The sequence below is a fragment of the Tachyglossus aculeatus genome, chromosome 11 (genome assembly GCF_015852505.1).
Source record: "Tachyglossus aculeatus isolate mTacAcu1 chromosome 11, mTacAcu1.pri, whole genome shotgun sequence".
In the NCBI taxonomy this organism is placed as follows: Eukaryota; Metazoa; Chordata; class Mammalia; order Monotremata; family Tachyglossidae; genus Tachyglossus; species Tachyglossus aculeatus.
The window spans coordinates 15,685,498-15,707,927 of record NC_052076.1 but is presented as its reverse complement, the minus strand read 5'-3'; the positions used below and the strand labels follow the sequence as shown (position 1 = coordinate 15,707,927).

Here is a 22,430-nt window from a genome sequence, read left to right as displayed (position 1 = left end):
GGCTCGCCCCTTCCCAGGAGGTGGTGGGAGTGACTGTCCTAAACCTTCCCGGGGAGGATGGGGGGGCTCCCGTCCCATCCCCACCACATACACCCCCCCGGGGCAGGGGCGAGCACGGGGGCGGCTGCCCGCGTTGGGACACGGAGAGACGGCAGAGACAAGGAGCCGGACGGAGATGGACCTCGCCTGGCCGGACCCCCGCTGGGCCCCGGTCAGGGTGGGGGGGAGGCTGCCGGTTGGGGCGGGAAGCCGACCGCTTAAGACATTTTTACCCAAATAGTGCAAAGGGGTGGGGGAGGGCCACGGGGTTGTCCCTCCCTCCCCCAGCCGCTCTGTGCGGGCCGGCGGGCGGCCCCCTGCCCCAGTTTGGGGGGGTGGGACGGTCACACACGGGCACCTCAAAAACATCAGCAGTGGAGGAACCTCTCCTGGCACCCGCCAGCTTCCCCACTGAGAAGCGCCCCTTCCCCCTGTTCCCTTCCCCCCCGGTGCCGGCCAGCGAGGGGCTGGGGGGCTTGGACTGGGTTAGTTAAGTGCCCTGGGGGTGGGGGAGCCGGAGCCCACCCCTCAACGCACCCAGCAGTGATGTGTTTCATACTAATACTGTGGGGAACGGGGCGCGACACCAGGGATTGGCAGAAGGCAGGCATGGATGGAGAAGGGGTGGGGCACGGGGGTACCAGCCCCCCCCCCCAAACACATACTCCAGGAAAGCCCAGAAAGTCCGGGCATCAGCTCGTCGGGGAGGGGGCCTGGCTAACGTCCAGTGTGAGAGGTAGATGGGACGAGGACAGCGGCCACGCGGCGCGGGGACGGGGGAGGAGAGGGCTGGCCTGGGCTGCGTCCCCCCACACTTCAACTCATGACTCTGCTCACCAACCCTGACCAAAGGGGGGGGGGTGGGGGGGGGTCTCTCTGTCGGGGGGGAGGGAGGGAGGGGAGGGGCAGCGCTCAAAGTGCTCGAAAAGGGGGGGGGTCCCTAGGCCTCCCCGCCGGCCATTCTCAATAAGTTAATAGCCTCTCTCCTCTTTTTCTCGTTTTCTCTTTTTTTGTGTGAGTTTTTTTTGTGTGTTTTTTCATCTTTTCTCAGCGGTTTCCCCTCCGCTCACTTCCCATTTCCAAAGTGCAGTAAAAGTCAAGCTTTAGCCTCCCGGGGAGGGGTCCCACGCTGCCTGGGCCGGGCCCCCCGCCCCCGCTCCCCCCAAACTCTGTGCCGACTCTCCGGGTCGGCCAGAGCCCCCCGCCCACCCGTCCGCCCGGACCCCCCGCACCTCGAGCCCGTCCCGGGCTGGTGTCGGAGTCCGTGTGGCTTTCCGGGCCGGGCCGGCGGGCAGGGGGAGGGCGGGCGGGCGGGCAGAGTCCCGGTGCGGGGAGGGGGACGCGGGGGGACGGATGGAAGAGGCGGAACGGAGGAGGCGGCGGCGGCGGCCGCGGTGGAGCCCCCGGGCCCCAGCTTCTCGGGGGCCCCTCCTGGCTCGCCCCCCTCCTCCGCCCACCCCCACCCGGCCTTAGACTTCCTGGTCCTCGAAAACCTCGAGGAAAAGCGGGGGGAAGAGTTCGGTGGGGCACTCCACCTTCATGTGCAGGAAGCGGCTGGCGTGGCAGGCCCCGATCATGCGCAGATCCGTCACCTTCATGAGCAGCTTGGGCCAGAAGTGGGGAATGTTGTGTTTGCGGTAGTTGATGTAGTGTTCGAAGGCCAGCAGGTAGGCCTCCTGGCACTTCTCGATCTTGTCCACACACAGGAGGCCCGAGCGATCTGGGGGCGAGGGGGGGATGGAGGCGAGCGGAGGGTACGGTCAGGTGGGTTAAGGCCCAGGGAAAGAGGACATTGGGGCTAGCTCCTCTGTCCCGCCCCTCCCCAGTCGCCTTGCCCACTGGTTCCCCCCGCCCCCGGGCCGTGCCCACCTGCTAGTCGCTCCCTCCTGGTCTGCCCTTCCATCATTCATTCATTCAATTGCATTTACCGAGCGCTAACTGTGTGCAGAGCACTGTACTAAGCGCTTGGGAAGTCCAAGTCGGCAACATATAGAGACGGCCCCTACCCAACAGCGGGCTCACAGTCTCCCCTCAGTTCCAAGTCGTGCCCACCTGCTAGTTGCTCCCTCCTGGTCTGCCCTTCCATCATTCATTCATTCAATTGCATTTACCGAGCGCTAACTGTGTGCAGAGCACTGTACTAAGCGCTTGGGAAGTCCAAGTTGGCAACATATAGAGACGGCCCCTACCCAACAGCGGGCTCACAGTCTCCCCTCAGTTCCAAGTCGTGCCCACCCAGTGGTCCGACCACCCACCGGCTTCCCCAATCCGGGGCCGTGCCCGCCCGCCGACTTCCCCCCGTCCCGGGCCGTGCCCACTCACCGCCCCCCGGCCCCCCTGGCACCTGAAGACATGAGCAGCACGGCCTGCAGCAGAGCCACCTCGGTGTCATCCAGATTGAAGGCAGATAGCGACTTGCCCAGGTCAAAGATGGCATCGGACACCACGCCCAGACCCCCGTTCTTCAGCTGCTCCCGCTTGACGGCCATCTCCCCGCTCAGCGTGAGCGTCTCGCTGTCCGGGTCGTAGCGCACGGCCGCCCGCAGGGACATGATCTCCATGCAGCAACCCTTCAGCAGGATGATCTGGTCCTCGCAGGGCAGCTGAAGAGGGGCGGGGGGGGACGGGGGGGCAACAGTCACCCTCCGCTCCGGGTGCCCGCTCCGGCCCAGCTGGCGAATTTTGGGCCGGGGGGCCCCGGGGTCGGTAGGGGTGGAGGAGACCGGCACGGAGGCAGAGGGGAATCAGCGGGCCCCCTCCTCACCTCAGAGAACATGGGGAGTTTTTTGGCAAAATCCACCACCCGGGTGATGGCGGGCGTGATGATCTTGGTGAACTCGCTGAAGGCTTCGAGGTCCACCTTGTCCCCATCTGGCATCGACGCTATGGGCGACTGTCCGATGTCCTCAGGCTGGTGGGGGCGAGAGAAGGCGGAGGTTTGGGGAGGGGGGCAGGGGGGCAGACCCCTCTGCTCCGGGCCATTCCCCGCACGGGGAATGCCCTCCCCCTACCCCTAGGCCTGCCATCCTCCTCCGCTCATCCACATCTCCTGCCTCCCACAATAATAATAATGGCATTTAGTAAGCGCTTACTATGTGCAAAGCACTGTGCTAAGCGCTGGGGAGGTTACAAGGTGATCAGGTTGTCCCACTGGGGGCTCACAGTCTTCATCCCCATTTTCCAGATGAGGGAACTGAGGCCCAGAGAAGTGAAGTGACTTGCCCGAAGTCACACAGCTTACAGCTGGCGGAGCCGGGGTTCGAACCCATGACCTCCAAAGCCCGTGCTCTTTCCCCTGAGCCACGCAAGTCTGCCCAGATGCCCCAGCGCGCACATGCCAGCACACACAAACACACACACGTGTGCCTTCCCAGGCACTTGTGTCTGTCCGTAGGTGGAGAGTGTTTCCGTGCCTGCGTGGATCTGGGGTTTTCCCCTTGTCCCTCTCCCAGGAAAGATACACAGACAGTATGCGAGAGAGAGAGAGTCCTGTCTCCTCCAACAGACTGGCAGCCCCTTGAGGGCAGGTGACATATCTCCCTTTCTGGGGGTTCCCAAGTAAACTGCCACCGGTTGCCGGCTCTTTCTCTCCTCCCAGGGGCCCAGACGAGCCCCCCGGCCCCCCACGCCCCACTCCCCTCACCAGGAACTTCCGCTTCTGTTTCCAGTGGCTGCCCTGGGCGTTGGTGCTGCGATGCGCCTCGGTCACCAGCTGGATCAGCTCCCACTCGCCGTCCGTGGGCTCCGGCCGCTGCTGCAGGGACTTGATCATCTCCTCCTTGCGGCGTCGCTCCCTGTTCTCCTCGATCAGCTTGCGCTTGGCCACCCTCTTCGAGTCGTCCAGGACCACTACGGGGAGCCGGGAGGGAGGGGGATGAAGGAGTTGGGACCCGGCCCGCCAATGAAAGGCGAGTTCCCTCCCCCTCTCCCGGTCAATGAGGAGCCACGGAAGTTGGTGGTTGGTCCCCCCCCGCTTGGGGGGACGGGGGCATCTCCCCAGCTGGGCACCCTGGCATGCCTGGGGGGCACAGATTCAATTTATCTCGCCCTCCCCGAGGCCCAACGTCCCCGGTGGTTCCCCGACGGTCGGTCCCATCCGCTCTGTCCCGGTGAGGTCAAGGGGCGGCGGAGGCCCGGGGAACGACGAGACGAGGGTGCGGGGGTTGAGGGCCGGGGATCGCCGACCCCCGCGGCGGGACGGGCTCCCGCCCGGTGCCCTTACGGTCCATGGCCATGCCCACGGCGATGCATTTCTTGAAGCGGCACAGCTGACACTGGTTGCGGGTGATCTTGTCGATGACGCAGCAGGTGTCGTACTTGCAGGAGTAGGTGGGGTGCAAGTTTTTCTGGATTGTGCGGCGGAAAAAGCCCTGGGGTCGGGGGGGAGGGCGAGATGGAGGGGGGGGCGGAGAATGAGACGGGTTTGGAGGGGAAAGTCGGGATGGGGTCCAGGCCCTACACCCCAGCCCCGGCGGAGAGAGGACGACGGCGGGGAGGGTGGGGGCGGACAAGGCGCCGAGGGTCAGGGCGGACCCCCGGCTGGCTGGGAATCGGGGGATTTCGAGGCTGTCTGTGTCCCTGGCCGTGCAGATGGGGAGAGGGCGGGAGAGGCGTGTGAGGGGGCTGGGGGGCGGGAGGCGGGAGGAGATAGCCAGAGAAGGGAAAGTGGAAGAGGAAGCTTGGGGAGGGGACCCTGGGGGAGAAGGGGAGCAGGGGCGGGAGGGAATCCTGTACCTTGCAGCCCTCGCAGGTGATGCAGCGGTAATGATAACCGGTGGCTTTGTCCCCGCACACAACACACTGTTCATCTTTGTCCAGGTAACTAGGGATGTACCCTGGGGGGGGCGGGGCAGGGAATCCGCCTCGTCAGCAGCGGCAGGCTCGACCCTCCCCCTGCCTCCGTCCCGGGCAAGCCTTCCCGCAGGCCCCCCGCCGCCCCCATACTGGGGTGCCTCAGTGCCCAAGGCCTCTGGATTCTGGGAGTCCCAGCTCCAAACGGTGAAGCGGCCCTCCCTGCTGGGTTGTATCCTTCCTGCCGCCAAAGCGGTTCTCCTGTCGGCCCCCACCCCCCTCCCCGACTTCCGCCCTGCCCCCCTGGGGCTCTCCGGCTCCCGGGCCTGTGCTCTGACTACCGGCCCCTTCTCCCTCTGATTTATAATTTACTTTACGCCCGTATCCTCCATTAGATCGCAGGCTCTCGTGGGCGGGGATGGTGTCTCCCGCCTCTTTCGGCCTCTCCCCGGCGCTCTGCTCGCACCCAGAAGGGGCCCAACGAACAGAATGGACCGACTGAGGCCCGAGGGGTGTTTCCTTGAGCTGCCGCCGCCGCCCCACCCCGCCTCTGACCCTAACCACGGGGTCCTAAGCTGGGGGCCCCTCTCCCCAGCTCCACCTGGGTCCCACTGAGAGCAAGAAAGGCAGGGGTAGGAATCGGGGGTGGGGTGGGGAGGTTGTGAGGGACCCAGAAAGTCCCTGTCTCCCCAGATCCTTCTTAGCCCGGGGTGGGATGGAGGGAGAATAATAATAATGATAATTGTAGCATTTGTTAAACACGTACTATGTACCAGGCACTCTACCGAGCCCTGGGGAGAAGCACAGACATGATCACTGGCAACTTCTCAGGACCTGGCAGGGAACTGAACCCCCTTTTCCCAGACAGGGGAGGGAGAATGACCCCAAAGCCCTCCCCTTTCACGGTCAACTGGCTTCGCGGCAAGAGCCGCGGTTGGGGAGTCGGGGGGCGTGGGTTCTAATTCCGGCTCCGCCACTTGTCTGCCGTGTGACCTGGGGCAAGTCACTTAACTTCTCTGTGCTTCAGTTCCCTCATCTGTAAAACGGGGATGAAGACCGTGAGCCCCACGTGGGACGACCTGATGACCTCGTATCAACCCCGGCGCTTAGAACAGTGCTTGGCACCTAGGAAGCGCTTAACAAATACCATCGTTATTATTATTATTCAACAGACCACCACTCTCCTCATCTTCACAACCTGATCAGAATCGCAATCTCTCCTAAGGGGCCTTCCCTGACTCGGCCCCCGTTTCCTTTACTCCCCCCGCCCCCGTTCTGCGTCGCCTACATCTTTGGATCTGTCCCCTTCGAGCACCTGACATTCACCTCACCCTCGGCCCCACGGCGCTTACGGACGCCTCCGTAACTTCTTTTAACATCGGTCTCCCCCCTAGACTGTCAACTCCTTGGGGGCAGGGAACGTGCCTGCCCACTCTGCCGTACCGCGCTCTCCCCAGCGCTCCGCACACAGTCGGCGCTCAACGGATACCTCCGATGGGCCGAGCCTCACCTGACATGCTGCTCTTCAGGGAACATTGGCTGCTCTTTCGTTTCCGTTTCCCATCCGGCGACCTAGAGGGGTTGGGGTGGGGAGAGAGGGAGGCAGAGCTCATCAGAAGGGCCCCCGCCATCCCGCCGGGCGCTATCAGGGGGCCGCAGGGGAGAGATAAGGAGACCCCGGGCCGGCCGGCCCCGGCGCGTGGGCTAGGCGGGCACCCAGGTGAGGCCCATGCCCGCCCGCTCTCGTGTGTGTGTGCAACCGGGCACGGATCCCCCGGGGAATCCGATTCCTCCCTCTGCGGATCCTTAAATCCCAGAGCGGGGCTGGCTCCCGGAGGCCCTGGGACCGGGCCCTGGGCCAGCAGCAGGCACACGGTAGGCCGCAAGATGGCGCTGCAACCCATAAGGGGGTCGGGGGTGGGGAAACTGAGGAACGGGAAATGATGGGGGGGGGTACTGGGGGGAGGGGAGGGCGGTAGAGAGAGAAAGAGGAAGTCGCGGAGAGCCGGACACACAGATAGCCTGGATCCTAAAGCGACCACCTTCTGGGGTCACCAGGGTTCAGTTGAATTGTGTGTGCGTGCTTGTACGCGGGCGCTTTCTGCTCTCAGGGCCTCCAGGCCCCCGGACGCTCCCCCTCCTTTAGGGCCTAGTCCCCCCGTCCCCAGCCCGCCTTGCTCCCCAAGGACCGGCCCGGGCATCCCAGCCCCAAGCATCCCGGCTCCATCTCCCTGGCAACAGCCACGCGGCTCCCTGGAGCCCCTCTTCCCGCGGTAGGCACAGCCTGTACCCAGCGCCCAGGCACCGTGCCAGCCGGGACAGGAGCACCGCTCTGCCTGGGGCAGCCTGGCCTGGATGCCGGGGGTCAGAACCGCCATCCCCAAAACACGCACATCTATGTGTCCAGGGCTAGCTGTGACATACGTGTGCTCCCACACACCTGTCTCTCCTGGTTTGGGGTACCCATCCTGTCTCTGACTCCTCTTAGTAGGGCCCCCCTCTGCCTCCCTCCATCTCCTACCCCACCCCAAGACAATTTCCATCTTCTAGATCCCCAGCCCTACTACCTCTCCCAGCAGCTTCAGGCCTTTCCCTTAAGGTGGGGAAAGCCAGCAGGAGATACTCCGTGCCCACCACTTCAACCCACCCCCGTGCCCAGCGAAATGGAAGAGGGAGGCAATAATAATTATGGTATTAGTTAAGCACTGTGCCAAGCACCGTTCTAAGCACTGGGGTACGTAAAAGGTTGTCCCGCGTGGGGTTCACGGTCTTAATCCCCATTTTACAGATGAGATAACTGAGGCACAGAGAAGATAAGTAGTTTGCCCAAGGACACACAGCGACAAGTGGCGGAGCTGGGATTAGAACCCACATCCTCTGATTCCCAAGCCCGGGCTCCTTCCATTTAGCCACGCTACTTCTCTGCACGCCGCATTATAAAGCAGCAGCGTGGCTCAGTGGAAAGAGCACGGACTTTGGAGTCAGGGGTCATGGGTTCAAATCCCGGCTCCACCAACTGTCAGCTATGTGACTTTGGGCAAGTTAAGTAACCTCTCTGGGCCTCAGTTCCCTCATCTGTAAAATGGGGATTAAGACTGTGAGCCCCACATGGGACAACCTGATCGCCTTGTATCCCCCCCAGTGCTTAGAACAGTGCTTGGCACATAGTAAGCACTTAACAAATACCATCATTATTATTGTTACGAGCCCCCTTCCAGCTTGGGCCCAGGGAAGCATCATCATCAATCGTATTTATTGAGCGCTTACTATGTGCACAGCACTGTCCTAAGCGCTTGGGAAGTACAAATTGGCAACCTATAGAGACAGTCCCTACCCAACAGTGGGCTCACAGTCTAAAAGCAGCCATATAGAGCGGCAGCGTGGCTCAGTGGAAAGAGCCCGGGCTTTGGAGTCAGAGGTCATGGGTTCGAATCCCGGCTCCGCCACATGGCTGCTGTGCGAGCTTGGGCAAGTCACTTCACTTCTCCGAGCCTCAGTTACCGCATCTGGAAATTTAAGACGGTGAGCCCCATGTGGGACAACTTGATCACCTTGTTTCCCCCCGCCCGGCGCTTAGAACAGTGCTCTGCACATAGTAAGCGCTTAACAAATGCCATTATTATTATTATTATATTGGGTGGGCACCCGCTCATTCTGGCACAAACCGTTATCTGCCCCAGACAAGTGGGTGGGCGGCACTATGGAGAGGAGAGGGAGGGATGGGGACCCCAACCCAAGCACCCCCACCCCGGCTCCTTGTGCCCCCTCACCTGTTCTCCTCTGGGTCCACCCCACAGTCCAGCGTGTTGGGCTTCTGTTCCATTCACCGTAATTCCATCCAGCACCCTCCCACGTGCCAAGAGAATGAGGCGGGCACCGGTTCTAGGCCCAGCCTCGGCCACCAGTCCCCCTCCCCCCCGGCCCCCCGCCCCCGGGCTCTAGGGCGCGGTGCCCATGGTGCCCGGCCTCTAGTGCTCAGCGATCCACAGCATGCCCCGGGTCCCTGGCGCAGATGCCAACGGGAGGAGCCGGGGGGCACCGGGCGGGTTGGGGGGGGGGGGGGGCGGCCGACAGCGGAGAGGAGCGGTCCTCGGCCCGGGAAGCCTGGGGAAGGAAACAGAGAAGGCGGCATGAAACGCCGGGCACGCACCGGAGAGGGGGTAAGAGAAGGGCGGGGGTCTCCTCTCTGGCCCACCCCTCCACCCCCACCCCCAGAGAAGCAGCGTGGCTCAGTGGAAAGAGCCCGGGCTTCGGAGTCAGAGGTCATGGGTTCGAATCCCGGCTCCGCCACACGTCTGCTGTGTGACCTTGGGCAAGTCACTTCGCTTCTCTGAGCCTCGGTTCCCTCATCTGTAAAATGGGGATGAAGACTGTGAGCCCCACGTGGGACAACTTGGTCACCTTGTATCCCCCCCAGTGCTTAGAACAGTGCCTTGCACATAGTAAGCGCTTAACAAATGCCATTATTATTATTATTATTAAGTGTACTTCCCAAGCTTCTTGTACTTCCCAAGCGTTTAGTACAGTGCTTGCACACAGTAAGCGCTCAATAAATACGATTGAATGAATGAATGAATATATGTATATACCTGTATATATGTATATATGTTTGTACATATTTATTACTCTATTTATTTATCTTACTGGTACATATCTATTCTATTTATTTTATTTTGTTAGTATGTTTGGTTTTGTTCTCTGTCTCCCCCTTCTAGACTGTGAGCCCGCTGTTGGGTAGGGACTGTCTCTATGTGTTGCCGACTTGTACTTCCCAAGCGCTTAGTACGGTGCTCTGCACACAGTAAGCGCTCAATAAATACGATTGATTGATTGATTGATTGATTGATTGAATGAAAGTGTCCCGGTGAGAGCTGGAGCCTTACAGAGGGGGCAGGGGCAGCTGGCATCCTGGGGCCACTGTCCCCCAACTCCGAGCCCCCCGGGGCAGACCCTCCCGACCTCCCCTGCTCCAGCTTGGACCCTGGGGAGGGCCAGGGAGGGGGCAGGGAGCTGGCACCAGGCTGGCCCGTCTCTCTCGGCGCCACCAGCAATAAACAGAGAAGGGAGAAGAGGAAATGGGGGGAGGCCGTGCCCCGCACCCCCCTTCAGAGTCGTGTTCAGGGTCCCCCTCGGCCCCCACGGTCTCCCCAGAGAGGCCTAAGCCCCACGTGTACTGATCACCTTGTATCCCCCCCCCGGTACTTAGAACAGTGCTTTGCACATAGTAAGCGCTTAAAAATGCCATTATTATTATTATTATTATGAAGGGCCCCTGCTCCATCCCCCAGGAAGCTCCAGGGCAGGTGGGGCTGAGGTAGGGTGGACCTTGGCTCAGTGACTAAGGGGACAAGGGGGATTACTCAGGGCTAGGGAGGGGGAATGGCTTTGATCCCAGGGTGGGCACGGCCCCCCGCCCCCACTCTCCCCCGTCCCCTTCCCCAAGAGGCCTGGAGCCCGTGGGCCCAGAGGCCTGGTCGGGCAGCTGCTGGAATGACAGAGCAGGTGAGGGGGCAGGCACATGGGAACACAACCACTGGCTACCAGGTGGTGCCCAATCGGAAGGGCCTCCCCCCAAAATAAAAGACCGATAAAGAGCTCTGGCAGGGCTCTCCCTCACACGGGTGCATGCGTGTGCACACGGAGAAACGTGCACGCACCCATTCACCCAGAGGCCTAGCTCCACCCGCGTTCACATACCCGTCCATGCACACACATACACGCTTAGGCACCCACCCATTCACCCAGAGGCCTAGCTCCACCCGCGTTCACATACCCGTCCATGCACACACATACAAGCTTAGGCACCCACCCATTCACCCAGAGGCCTAGCTCCACCCGCGTTCACATACCCGTCCATGCACACACATACACGCTTAGGCACCCACCCATTCACCCAGAGGCCTAGCTCCACCCGCGTTCACATACCCGTCCATGCACACGCATACACGCTTAGGCACCCACCCATTCACCCAGAGGCCTAGCTCCACCCGCGTTCACATACCCGTCCATGCACACACATACACGCTTAGGCACCCACCCATTCACCCAGAGGCCGAGCTCCACCCGCGTTCACATACCCGTCCATGCACACACATACACGCTTAGGCACCCACCCATTCACCCAGAGGCCTAGCTCCACCCGCGTTCACATACCCGTCCATGCACACGCATACACGCTTAGGCACCCACCCATTCACCCAGAGGCCTAGCTCCACCCGCGTTCACATACCCGTCCATGCACACACATACACGCTTAGGCACCCACCCATTCACCCAGAGGCCTAGCTCCACCCGCGTTCACATACCCGTCCATGCACACACATACACGCTTAGGCCAGGGGCTGGCTGCGGGGGTGGGGTGAGGAAGGAGGAGCTGGGGGGGGGGGCGGTCACATGGGCCCGGCCAGGGGCCGGGGCCCGGGGCCAGGCGGTTGCTGTGGGCCAGGCGGGCGGACTCGGCGAGAAAGTAGGTCAGGTTTAGTGTTGGCTGCGGAGCGATTCCTGTTCTAAATGTGTAATGGCGGCGGCGGCGGGAGGCAGGGTGGGGGGGCCCCTAGCCCCGCACCGCAAGAGGAAGGAATCGGGGAGCGGGGCCTGCGCCTCTGCGGGTCCGATCCCGCATCTCCGCGGGTGTGTCCCCCGGCTGGGCCACGCTGGTGGGCTCCCCCCGCCCCAACCCAGGCCCACCATCCCGGGCCGCGGGGTGCCCCCCAACACCCCGGTTGCCCCAGGCCCCTCTCCCACCAGGCACGCTGCCACCCCTTGTTTACAGAAGCTGGAAAAACCCATTCGCCGGGGGGCAGCTCCCCGGAGGGAACTGGGGTGGTGAAGGCGGGCCGGGAGGCGGCTCATCCGTGCCGCCAACCAGATCGGTTTGGGGGCCTGGGGGCTTCGGTCCCACGGGGGCCCCCTCCAACCATCTAGTGATAATAATAATAATAGAGGGATCTGTTAAGCGCTACTACTAAGCGCTGGGGTGGGTACAAGCAAATCGGGCTGGACACAGTCCCCGTTCCACGTGGGGCTCACTGTCTCAATCCCCGCTTTCCAGATGAGGGAGCTGAGGCCCAGAGAAATGAAGTGACTTGCCCAAGGTCACACGGCAGACACGTGGCGGGGCTGGGATTAGAATCCATGACCTTCTGCCCCTCAGGCTGTGCTCTGTCTGCTACGCTATGCCGCTTCTCTAGTCCATGCCAACTAAGGCCTCGCCCTCCCCCACTGTCCGAGTTGGTGCTGTGTAGCAACTCGCACCCCTGCCCTACCCCAACTACTCACACTCCCGCCGAAAAATCCCCGACAGTGCCAACCATGGCACCCGGGCACTAATAATTATATTCATCCTGGTATTTGTTAAGCACTTACTACGCGCCAGGCACTGTACTAAGAGCTGGGGTGGAGACAAGCAAATCAGGCTGGACGCAGTCCCCGTCCCACTTGGGGCTCACAGTCTCGTTCCCCATTTTACAGAGGGGGGAACTGAGGCCCAGAAAAGCTGAGTGACTTGCCCAAGGTCCCGCAGCAGACAGGTGGCGGAGGCGGGATTAGAACCCATGACTTTCTGACTCTTAGGCCCGGCTCTATCCACTAGCCCACCTTGAGCCTCCCGTCTGGAACTGGCTGGTCCTTGGGGCGTCCATCCTAGCCCCCTCTGAACCTGGAGGGGTTCAAGGGCAACAACTGTGGTATCTGTCAAGTGCTTACTATGTGCCAGGCACTGTTAATAATAATAATGGCATTTATTAAGCGATTACTATGTGCAAAGCACTGTTCTAAGCGCTGGGGTGGATACAAGGTGATCACGTTGTCCCACGGGGGGCTCACAGTCTTAATCCCCATTTTACAGATGAGGTAACTGAGGCTCAGAGAAGTGAAGTGACTTGCCCAAGGTCACACAGCAGACATGTGGCAGAGCCAGGATTTGAACCCATGACCTCTGACTCCAAAGCCCGTGCTCTTTCCACTGAGCCACGCTGCTTCCCCATAGCTTCCCACCGTTCTAAGCGCTAGCGTAGGTACGGGATAATCGGGTTGGACACAGTCCCAGTCCCATATAGGGCTCACAGTCTTAAGCCCTACTTTACAGACGAGGGAAATGAGGCCCAGAGAATAATAATAATAATAATAATAATAATGGTGGCATTTGTTAAGCGCTTACTACGTGCAAAGCACTGTTCTAAGCACTGGGGTGGATACAAGAGATACAGAGAAGCAGCGTGGCTCAGTGGAAAGAGCACGGGCTTCGGCGTCAGAGGTCATGGGTTCAAACCCCGGCTCTGCCAATTGTCAGCTGTGTGACTTTGGGCAAGTCACTTAACTTCTCTGAGCCTTAGTTCATCATCTGTAAAATGGGGGTCAAGACTGTGAGCCCCCGTGGGACAACCCGATCACCTTGTAACCTCTCCAGCGCTTAGAACGGTGCTTAATAAATGCCATCATTATTACAAGGCGATCAGGTTGTCCCACGTGGGGCTTCACAGTCTTAATCCCCCTTTTACAGATGAGGGAACTGAGGCACAGAGAAGTGAAGTGACTTGCCCAAAGTCACACAGGTGACAGGTGGCAGAGCAGGGATTAGAACCCACGACCTCTGACTCCTAAACCCGGGCTCTTTCCACTGAATCACCAAGTGAGTTGCCTGAGGTCACACGGCAGACAAGTGGCAGAGCCAGGATTAGAACCCAGGTCCTCCTGCCTCCCAGGCTGGGCTCTATCCACTAGGCTCCCGGCTCCGCCACTTGTCTGCTGTGACCTTGGTCAAGTCACTTCACTTCTCTGGTGCTCATCTGTAAAAAGGGGATTTTTAGACTGTGAGCCTACTTTTAAACTGTGAGCCCACTGTTGGGTAGGGACTGTCTCTATATGTTGCCAATTTGTACTTCCCAAGCGCTTAGTACAGTGCTCTGCACATAGTAAGCGCTCAATAAATACGATTGATGATGATGATGATGATGAAGACTGTGAGCCCCTTGTGGGACAACCTGATGACCTTGTATCTACCCCAGCGCTTAGAACAGTGCTTGGCAAATAGCAAGCACTTAACAAATACTATTATTATTATTATTATTATTAGGCCACATTGCTTTGCTAGGGTAGCCCACTTCAGGGGCTGGACCCACTGACTCGCAAACATCCCCCAGAAACCCCAGTGCCAAGACTGTCATCCCGCCGTTGGCGGGAAATGTGACTGTTAATTGTCATAGTTTACTCTCCCAAGTACTTAGTACAGTGCTCTGCATGCAGCAAGCGCTCAATAAATACAACTGAGTAATAATTACATTATTTGTTAAGGGCTTACTATGTGCCAAGCCCTGTTCTAAGCACCAGGGTAGACAGAAGGTAATCAGGTTGGACACAGTCCCTGTCTCACATGGGGCTCACAGTCTTAATCCTCATTTTCCAGATGAATGGGGCTCACTCTTAATACTCATTTTCCAGATAAGGCAACTGAGGCCCAGAGAAGTGAAGGGACTTGCCCAAGGTCACACGGCTGATAAGTGGCGGAGCCGGGATTAGAACCCGCATCCTCTGGCGCCCGAGCCCGTGCTCTTGGCACTAGGCCATGCAGCTTCTCTGAATGAAAGGCTGGGAACAAAGCACCCCAGAGCCCAAGGGAGAGATTCATTCATTCATTCAATCGTATTTATTGAGCGCTTACTGTGTGGACTAAGCGCTTGGGAAGCACAAGTTGGCAACATATAGAGACGGTCCCTACCCAACTTGCCGCCCGCCGACGTCTCCCGGGGGGCGGGAGAAGGTCTGAAAGGGTCCGTGTGGGCTCACGACCCACGGCTGAAAGGGATGGGGGAGTGGGATCTTATTTAATCCTCAAAGCTCCTTGCCAGCAAATCCCCTGTGGTGGGGTGGGTAAGCTCCGGCAGGAGGAGGACCTCCAAGCCCCCTTTCCTCCCCGTCTACAGGACCGACAGGGGTGGGGGGCTCAGACCCCACCCCCGGGGCCACACGGGGCGCGGAAGCCAGCAGGCCCGGGGTCCGGGGGTAACCACGGCCTCGCGTCTGGGATGTGCGGGGGACAGTCTTCCTGTGGGAAGGGAGAAGCTTGGAGCGCCTCTGTTTCTGCAAGGCCAGGGGGCGGGACAGAGATGGGCACGAGCCGATGCGGCATCTGCGGGCGCCGTGCCAGTCTCCCGCTGCCAGCTGGCCCCCGGCCCCGCCCACCCATGCTTCACAACCCCCACCCCCCTTAGGGAACAAGCCCTTGAGGTGCCCCTCCCCGTGGGCACGGGCATGGCGTGGGTGGGGGTACGGGGTACCATTACCGTGCCCCTGAAAAGGGCGGTGCCACCTGCCTTCTGGGCACCATCTCTCCCTCTTTGTCTCTGTGTGCCCATCTTCCTGGGGGTGGGAGCTGGAGGGAGAAGGCCGGAGTAAACCCTCCCTCTGCCTCTCGTGCCCCTGAACTTTGCCCATTATCAGTCCAGGTGGGTACCCCAGCACCTGCTCACAACACCCCGCCCCCGTCCAGAACCAGGCTGGAGACTCACGGGGAGGGCGGGATGAAAGAAAGAGAAAGAGAGACCCCCGGAGAGGCTTGCAGGAAGGTGGGGGCTGGCGAGAGACTGTGAGCCCACTGTTGGGTAGGGACTGTCTCTATATGTTGCGAACTTGTACTTCCCAAGCGCTTAGTACAGTGCTCTGCACACAGTAAGCGCTCAATAAATACGATTGATTGATTGATTGAGAGGGGAGAGGAGAAGAGCAAGGGGGAAAGGGTTGCCAGGTGAGTTCTGGCCGAGCGGTGGGACCAGCCCCTCTCCAATCGTGCCCGAGGAGGCAGGGGAAGGTGGCCAGGAATGCACGGACACCATCAGTCTGCCTGACCGTTCCTCCTCCGCCCCAAGGCAGACAGGCAGACAGACAGGCACCCACTCCCACGCAGTTGCACATGGCAACACAGGCACACCCCCACACGGACACACACCCACACAGGTAGACGCACATATACACCTCCCCATCACCCACACAGGTGCACCCCTCCTCCCCCAGGACCTCCACACAGGCAGAAACTCACAGGTAGACACACACATACATCTCCCTATCACCCAAAAACGCACCCTCCCGCCCCCCACATACACACGGGCAGACACACACACACACAGGCACACAAACACTGCACCTCACCGTGCCTTGTTCTCGCCCATCCCGCCGTTGACCCCCGGCCTACGTCCTCCCCCTGGCCTGGAATGCCCTCCCTCCACACAGCCGCCAAGCTAGCTCTCATCCTCCCTTCAAAACCCTACTGAGAGCTCACCTCCTCCAAGACGCCTTCCCACACTGAGCCCCCTTTTTCCTCTCCTCCTCCCCATCCCTCCCGCCCTACCTCCTTCCCCTCCCCACGGCACCTGTATATATATTCGTACAGATTTATTACTCTATTTTACTTGCCCATATTTACTATTTATTTTGTTAATGATGTGCATACGGTTTTAATTCTATTTGTTCTGACGATACACGTTTTGTTTCGTTGCCTGTCTCCCCCTTCTAGACTGCGAGCCCATTGTTGGGTAGGGACGGGCTCTATCTGTTGCCCACTTGTACTTCCCAAGCGCTTGGTCCAGTGCTCTGCACACAGTAAGCGCTCAATAAATACGAGTGAATGAGTGAAACACAGAGGCAGACACACACCTACACTTCCCTACCACCTGCACAGGTACACCCCCCCAACCCGCCACACAGAAGCACACAGGCAGACACATGAACACACAGACCCAACACGCTCCCCCCCACCCCCAGGCTCTTCCCTCCTTCTCCCCACGAGGAAGCCGGGTGGGAAGGGGAGGGAGTGGAGGGGAGTGTCCACCCTGCCTTGCCTTGCCCTGCCCCGGCCGGGCAGGCCCCGGGGTTTGCTCTGCTCCCGGCCCGGCCCCGGCCCCGGCCCCACCAGCCGCGGGAGGGAGGGCATGACTCAGGGCCTCTCGGGGCGGGTGCCAGCGAGGCTCCGCCGCATCCACTACTCCACCGCTCCCGGGACTCCCGTGCCCGGCCCGACTCGCACTTGACGGACCAGACGGGACCGCACAGGACCCGAACGGGACCGCCGCGGGCCCAAGCTTTCTGCCAACCAGGGGGCTGCCACGGGGCTGGTCCTAGAACAGAGTACCCACTCCCCCAGCATCGCTCCCCCGAAATGTGCCCGGGGGAGGCAAGGATCCTCCTGGAGGCGAGGCCCCCAAATTCCCTCCGAGCCAGCCCGTTCAGCGACTGGGGGGCAGGGAGAGGCCCAGGTGCCCGTAGGAGGGGAATCTGCCCGGCTCCTCGCCCCCCTGGACCCCGGTCCGACCCCCAATCTCCCAGGAGTGAGCCACAAGTGGTCACCGGGCCCTGGTCTTCTCCATGTCCTCGTCAGGGGCGCGGAGGGGCGGTGCCCTTCCCGCCTCGGCCCCGTCCGGCGCTCCGGATGGGTGGCAGCGGGGAAAGAGGAGGGGGACCAGGTGGGGATTAAGCTAGGCCGCCCCTGCCCCTACCCCCGGGGCACCGGGGAGTAACGGGAGCCAAGAGCCGGGCCGGGCCCGGCGGTATGAATGTCAGAGGGGACGGATGGGCTGCAGTTGGCACCGCGGTGGCACACGGGGGTGGGAGAGCCGGAGCAGGACTGGGGGGAAAGGAGGCTGGGTCAAGGCCGGATACCTCGAGGAAAGACAGAGACCTTGGAGCTGGCCCTGAGAGGCACAGTGAGGTGGACAGAACTGTCCAAAGACGGGCAGGGAGACCACAGAGACTTCTGGGCGGGACGGAGAGAGAGACAGAGAGAGAGACACACGGGTCGAGCCCCAGACTGGAACATACCCAGACCCATAGGGACCTGCGCGCTGAGGAGCCCAGATACACAGACACGTGGAGACACGCACACACGCCCCACGTGCACAGGCCCATGGCTCGGTGCACACATGAGCCCTCCCCCCCATGGCGTGCACGCGCGCACACACACAGACACACAAATACCCACATACACACAGAGGCATGCACAGCTGCCAGAGTCCCCACAGCCTCAGTAGGGTGGAAAGCGCAGGGTGGGGTGGGGGGGGATGGGGAGAAAAGGAAGGGGGAGGGGCTGCCAGCAGAGGCCCCCCCCACCCCCCCCCACCCCACAGCTGCAGTTCTCGGAGTCCATCCCTACCCTCCCCCACGGCAGATAGGCTGGCACATCTGGATCCCTAGGGCGGTCACCCTCTCCCCTTCCGGCCCACCCCTCACCGGGAGGGGAAACTGAGGCCCCGCTAAACCAGGAAGGAGGAATGCGGGCTCCCGGGAGGAGGGACGACATTTAAAACCGGCAGCATGGAGGTGGGGGGGGGGCTGGCTCTAATCCTGCCATCTGGACGTCTGGGCTGCCCCCCCCCCCCAAAAAAAAACCCACCCAGAACTAGGGTCAGTTAGTCCTGGGGACTAGCAGAGACCCCCACCCAACTCAGAGACCTTCCCCCTCCCCCTTCCCATTCTCCAGACCCCAGCGCTGGGCAAATGAGGCTGGCATATGAAGCAGCAGATGAGGCTGGCACAGCCTGGCACGATGCCCCCCTCACTGAGCCCTTCGAATCTGCCAAAAGGTGCCGTCGGGTGGGGGGGATTGGGGGGGGGGGGCCCTATGCCTGAAAGAATCATTTTGAATGGGCCGGCCATTTGCCTTCCGAACCCCTCCCAATCAATGGTATTTACTGAGCGCTTACTGGGTCAGGACACTGGACTGAGCGCTCGCGCTGTACTAAGCACCGTACCTCGGCTCTCCGGGAGTGGAAGGTCCAGGAGATGCCTGCTGGCAATGCCAAGGTGGCAGAAAGAAGGACTCACTTGAAAGCGGCTTCTCAGTGGCCAGAGGGCGGGGAAAGGGACGGGGGAGAGCAGGTAAAATTGGGGCCCATGGGCACCCGGGGTGAGAGGGGCTCTCCTCCACTACCCCCAAACATCTCTGTGGTCCAGGCCGACCCCCCGGGGGTTGAATTTACCTCCCCTCTTCAACCCCCTTCCCCCTCCAGTGATCATCCTCCACTCCTAGGCCTTGAGGGAGCCCGGCTGACGTTGATAACAGGTGTGGTGGGGCGGTGGATTGAGGGGCCGAGGGGAAGGGAGAGGGAATGACCCCCCCAAACTCCATCTGGGGCTGGCGAGGGCCAGCCCCTCCGCCCCCCGGATGCGAGCCCACTGTTGGTCGGAGGGGATGAAATGGGGAGGGACGAGGGGGCAAGCCAGCTGCTTGCCTACACTTGGCAGTGCCCAGTCCATCTCTGCCCTCCCCCACCAGTGGGGCGGTGCCAGAGCGGTGAACTCTGCTCCAGTTCCTGGTGTCGGGGGGGAGAGGCTGGGAGGCCGGGGGGACCCCGGTAAAGAGACGACAGGGCCTCTCCGCTCTGCCCACCCTACCGCTGGACCCACGAGGGCTCCCGGGCCCACACGCGCGGAGAGGGTCCCCGCTCGGGCTCCCAACTTCCACGTCCGCTCCGACACGGATCTCCCCAGCCGCCCCCCAACAAGTCCGAGTGGTGGCAGGGGGCGAGGAGGGAGGGCAGCCGTTTCCGCCAGAGGCAAAGTTGAAAAACCCGTTTGCTGCTTCTGGGGAGGGTCTGGGGGGTGGGGAGGGGCACTGGACCTTGCCCGAGGTAGGAGGGGTGGGGGAGTTAGGTCCCACCCCCAATCCAAGGCTCCCTACTTTGGAGCATCTGGGGCGCAGAAGGCCGGGAGCCCGGCCGCCCCGATCTCCCCAAGTCACAGAGAGGGAGGCGAGGCCCCCCAACTTTCTCCCCGTCGGAGCTCGGCGTCCCCCTCAACTTCGACTGATTCCTCGACGACGCAGGCCTCCCTCTGCCCGCCTCTCCTCCGGTCACGACCGGCCCGTGCCCTCTGCCACCCTAGGCCGGGCCCTAGCAGGTGGACGCGGAGCAGAGCCCTGGGTGCCCGAGGGTCTCCACGCCCCCGCCCACGGCCCTGATAAAGTCTGTTGGCACCCGCTCACAACTGTGCCAGCCCTCACCTGTCTGTACACGTGGCTGGTGGGGGGGTGGGGAGGTGCTGGAAGCTCCTTGGCCTTCCTGTTGTCCAAATAATAACAATAATTGTGGTATCTGTTTGGCGCTTACTGTGTGCCAGACACTGCACTAAGCGCTGGGGTGGATACCGCCAAATCGGGTTCATTCATTCATTCACTCATTCAAATGTATTTAATAATAATAATAATAATGATGGCATTTGTTAAGCGCTTACTACGTGCAAAGCACTGCTCTAAGCGCTGGGAGGTTACAAGGTGATCAGGTTGTCCCACGGGGGGCTCACAGTCTTCACCCCCACTTTACAGATGAGGTAACTGAAGCACAGAGCAGTCAAGCGACTTGCCCGAAGTCACACAGCTGACAACCGGCGGAGCCGGAATTTGAACCCACGACCTCCGGCTCCAAAGTCCGGGCCCTTTCCACTGAGCCACGCTGCTTCTCATAATTCGTCGAGTGCTCCCTGTGTGCACAGCACTGCCCTGAGCACTTGGGAAAGTACAATACAACAACAAACAAGGGACGGTCCCTGAGGGGCCGTGTCCCACACGGGGCTGGCTGTCTCAATCCCCATTTTACGGATGAGGGAACTGAGGCACAGAGAAGAGAAGGTCACAAGGTACACAAGAGGCGTGTCGTGCCCGCTGTGGCCCTCATCGTGCCATCCCCCACCACTAAGCCCCCTCTTAGGGTGCAGCCCTTGAGGGACAGAGGATCCCCCCCCAATAAGTCTCAGCTCCCAGCGCTCCCACCCCTGAGCCACTCGCGGCCCCCACAGCCCATCTCCTTCTCCCTCTCCGGGTTCCCAGATCCCAGGGTCCCAGCTGCTGTCTCGGGGGAAGGAAATCCAGGATGTCCTGACTGCCGTCCCCCCCTCCCCCTCATTCCTACCACCCCCCTCTCCCGCCACCTCCCACTGACCCCGGGGGTGGGGGAAGGAGGGCGGCCTACTGCAGAGTGGGGGAAGGGGTGGAAACCATTAACAACTGGAGAAAGATGAAGGGCATCCCAGCTGGGCTCCGGCCCTTGAGAAAACCAAGCAAAAACGCACACAAAACGCACACGCTCCTATGGAGACAGACACTTAGGGTGTGCGCGCACACACATGCACACCCACCCATGAGAAGCAGCGTGGCTCAGTGGAAAGAGCCCGGGCTCTGGAGTTCAAACCCCGGCTCCGCCAATTGGCAGCTGTGTGACTCCGGGCAAGTCACTTCACTTCTCTGGGCCTCAGTTACCTCATCTGTAAAATGGGGATGAAGACTGTGAGCCCCATGTGGGACAACCTCATCACCCTGTCACCTCCCCAGCGCTTAGAACAGTGCTTTGCACATAGAAAGCGCTTAATAAATGCCATTATTATATTATGCACACACCCTCACTCACTGACCCAGAGACGCACGCACCTTCAGCGCTTAGTAATAAATGCTATTATTATTATTATTATTATTATTATTATTATTATGCACACACCCTCACTCACTGACCCAGAGATGCACACACCTACAGAAAGGTGCACACGCACACACACACAAACATTCATTCATTCAATCGCACTTATTGAGCGCTTACTGTGCACACTCACTCACTGACCCAGAGACACACAAACCCACAGAAAGGTGCACACACGTGCACAGTGTAGACACTCACAGAGCATTACCCCAACACGCCCAACACATATAATAATAATAACATTTGTTAAGCGCTTATTAGGTGCCAGGCACTGTCCTAAGCACTAGGGAGGATACATTCATTCATTCAATCGTATTTATTGAGCGCTTACTGTGTGCAGAGCACTGTACTAAGCGCTTGGGAGGTACAAGTTGGCAACATATAGAGACGGTCCCTACCCAACTGTGGGCTCACAGTCTACAAGCTAAGCACTTATTAGGTGCCAGGCACCGTACTAAGCACTGGGGAGGATACAGGCAAATCGGGTTGGACTTGGACCCCGTCCCCGTCTCAATCCCCATTTTACAGATGAGGTAACAGAGGTCCAGAGAAGTGAAGTGACTTGCCCAAGGTCACTCAGCAGACAAGTGGCGGAGCCGGGATTAGCACTCATGACCGCCTGACCCCCAGGCCTGTGTTCTATCCACTATGCATACTCGCAAGAGCCCACACGCGTGTACACAAACACACGCACACACTAAAGATCTAGACAAAAAAACGGACACACATGCTTACACAGGCCCACAATGACAGACACACACAGCTTTCGGCACTGCCCACCAGAGGCGGTCATTTGCAGACACCCAGACGCAGAAATACACACCCAGGGAGCCACACGGCTACACCCAGACACACGTGAGTTCAGAGGTGAACACCAGGAAACAACAAAATCGGAGGGCGGTAGAGCCAGCCCAGTCACCCCTACACAGTCGGAGACACATAGAGAGACGGGGATGCATTCGCCAGAAATAGAAACAACATAGTCACGCATGCACAGGGACGGGCAACGACAATGTCAGAGACAAACACCGAGATGTCAGGGGGACAACAGTCAGAGATCAACACACACTCGAAGGCCTACATCGACGGGCAGGGACACTCACACGGAAACACAAACGCAGAGACACTCGGGGACGGCGGAGGCGAGTA

The 22,430-nt window shown here is 60.4% G+C and overlaps 1 protein-coding gene across 1 annotated transcript; it reads right to left on the bottom strand.

Moving 5' to 3' along the window:
- Nucleotides 1-1,484: 1,484 nt before the first annotated feature.
- THRA (thyroid hormone receptor alpha) lies at nt 1,485-8,712 on the bottom strand. The gene is made up of 8 exons (XM_038753602.1): nt 8,601-8,712; nt 6,341-6,402; nt 4,774-4,874; nt 4,262-4,409; nt 3,683-3,888; nt 2,804-2,950; nt 2,384-2,642; nt 1,485-1,759 (listed from the first exon to the last, which is right to left on the bottom strand). Exons 1-8 carry the CDS (start codon nt 8,651-8,653, stop codon nt 1,509-1,511), a joined length of 1,227 nt encoding a protein of 408 aa, XP_038609530.1. The 5' UTR covers nt 8,654-8,712; the 3' UTR covers nt 1,485-1,508.
- Nucleotides 8,713-22,430: the final 13,718 nt, after the last annotated feature.

Bases quoted from the DNA above. Each gene is read 5' to 3' on its own strand.
- THRA (XM_038753602.1), bottom strand. From the start codon at position 8,653: ATGGAACAGAAGCCCAACACGCTGGACTGTGGGGTGGACCCAGAGGAG. The intron at 6,403-8,600 runs GTGAGGGGGCAC...CAACCCCTCTAG, and splicing joins GTGGACCCAGAGGAGAACAG to GTCGCCGGATGGGAAACGGA. The intron at 4,410-4,773 runs GTACAGGATTCC...CCCCGACCCCAG, and splicing joins TCACCTGCGAGGGCTGCAAG to GGCTTTTTCCGCCGCACAAT.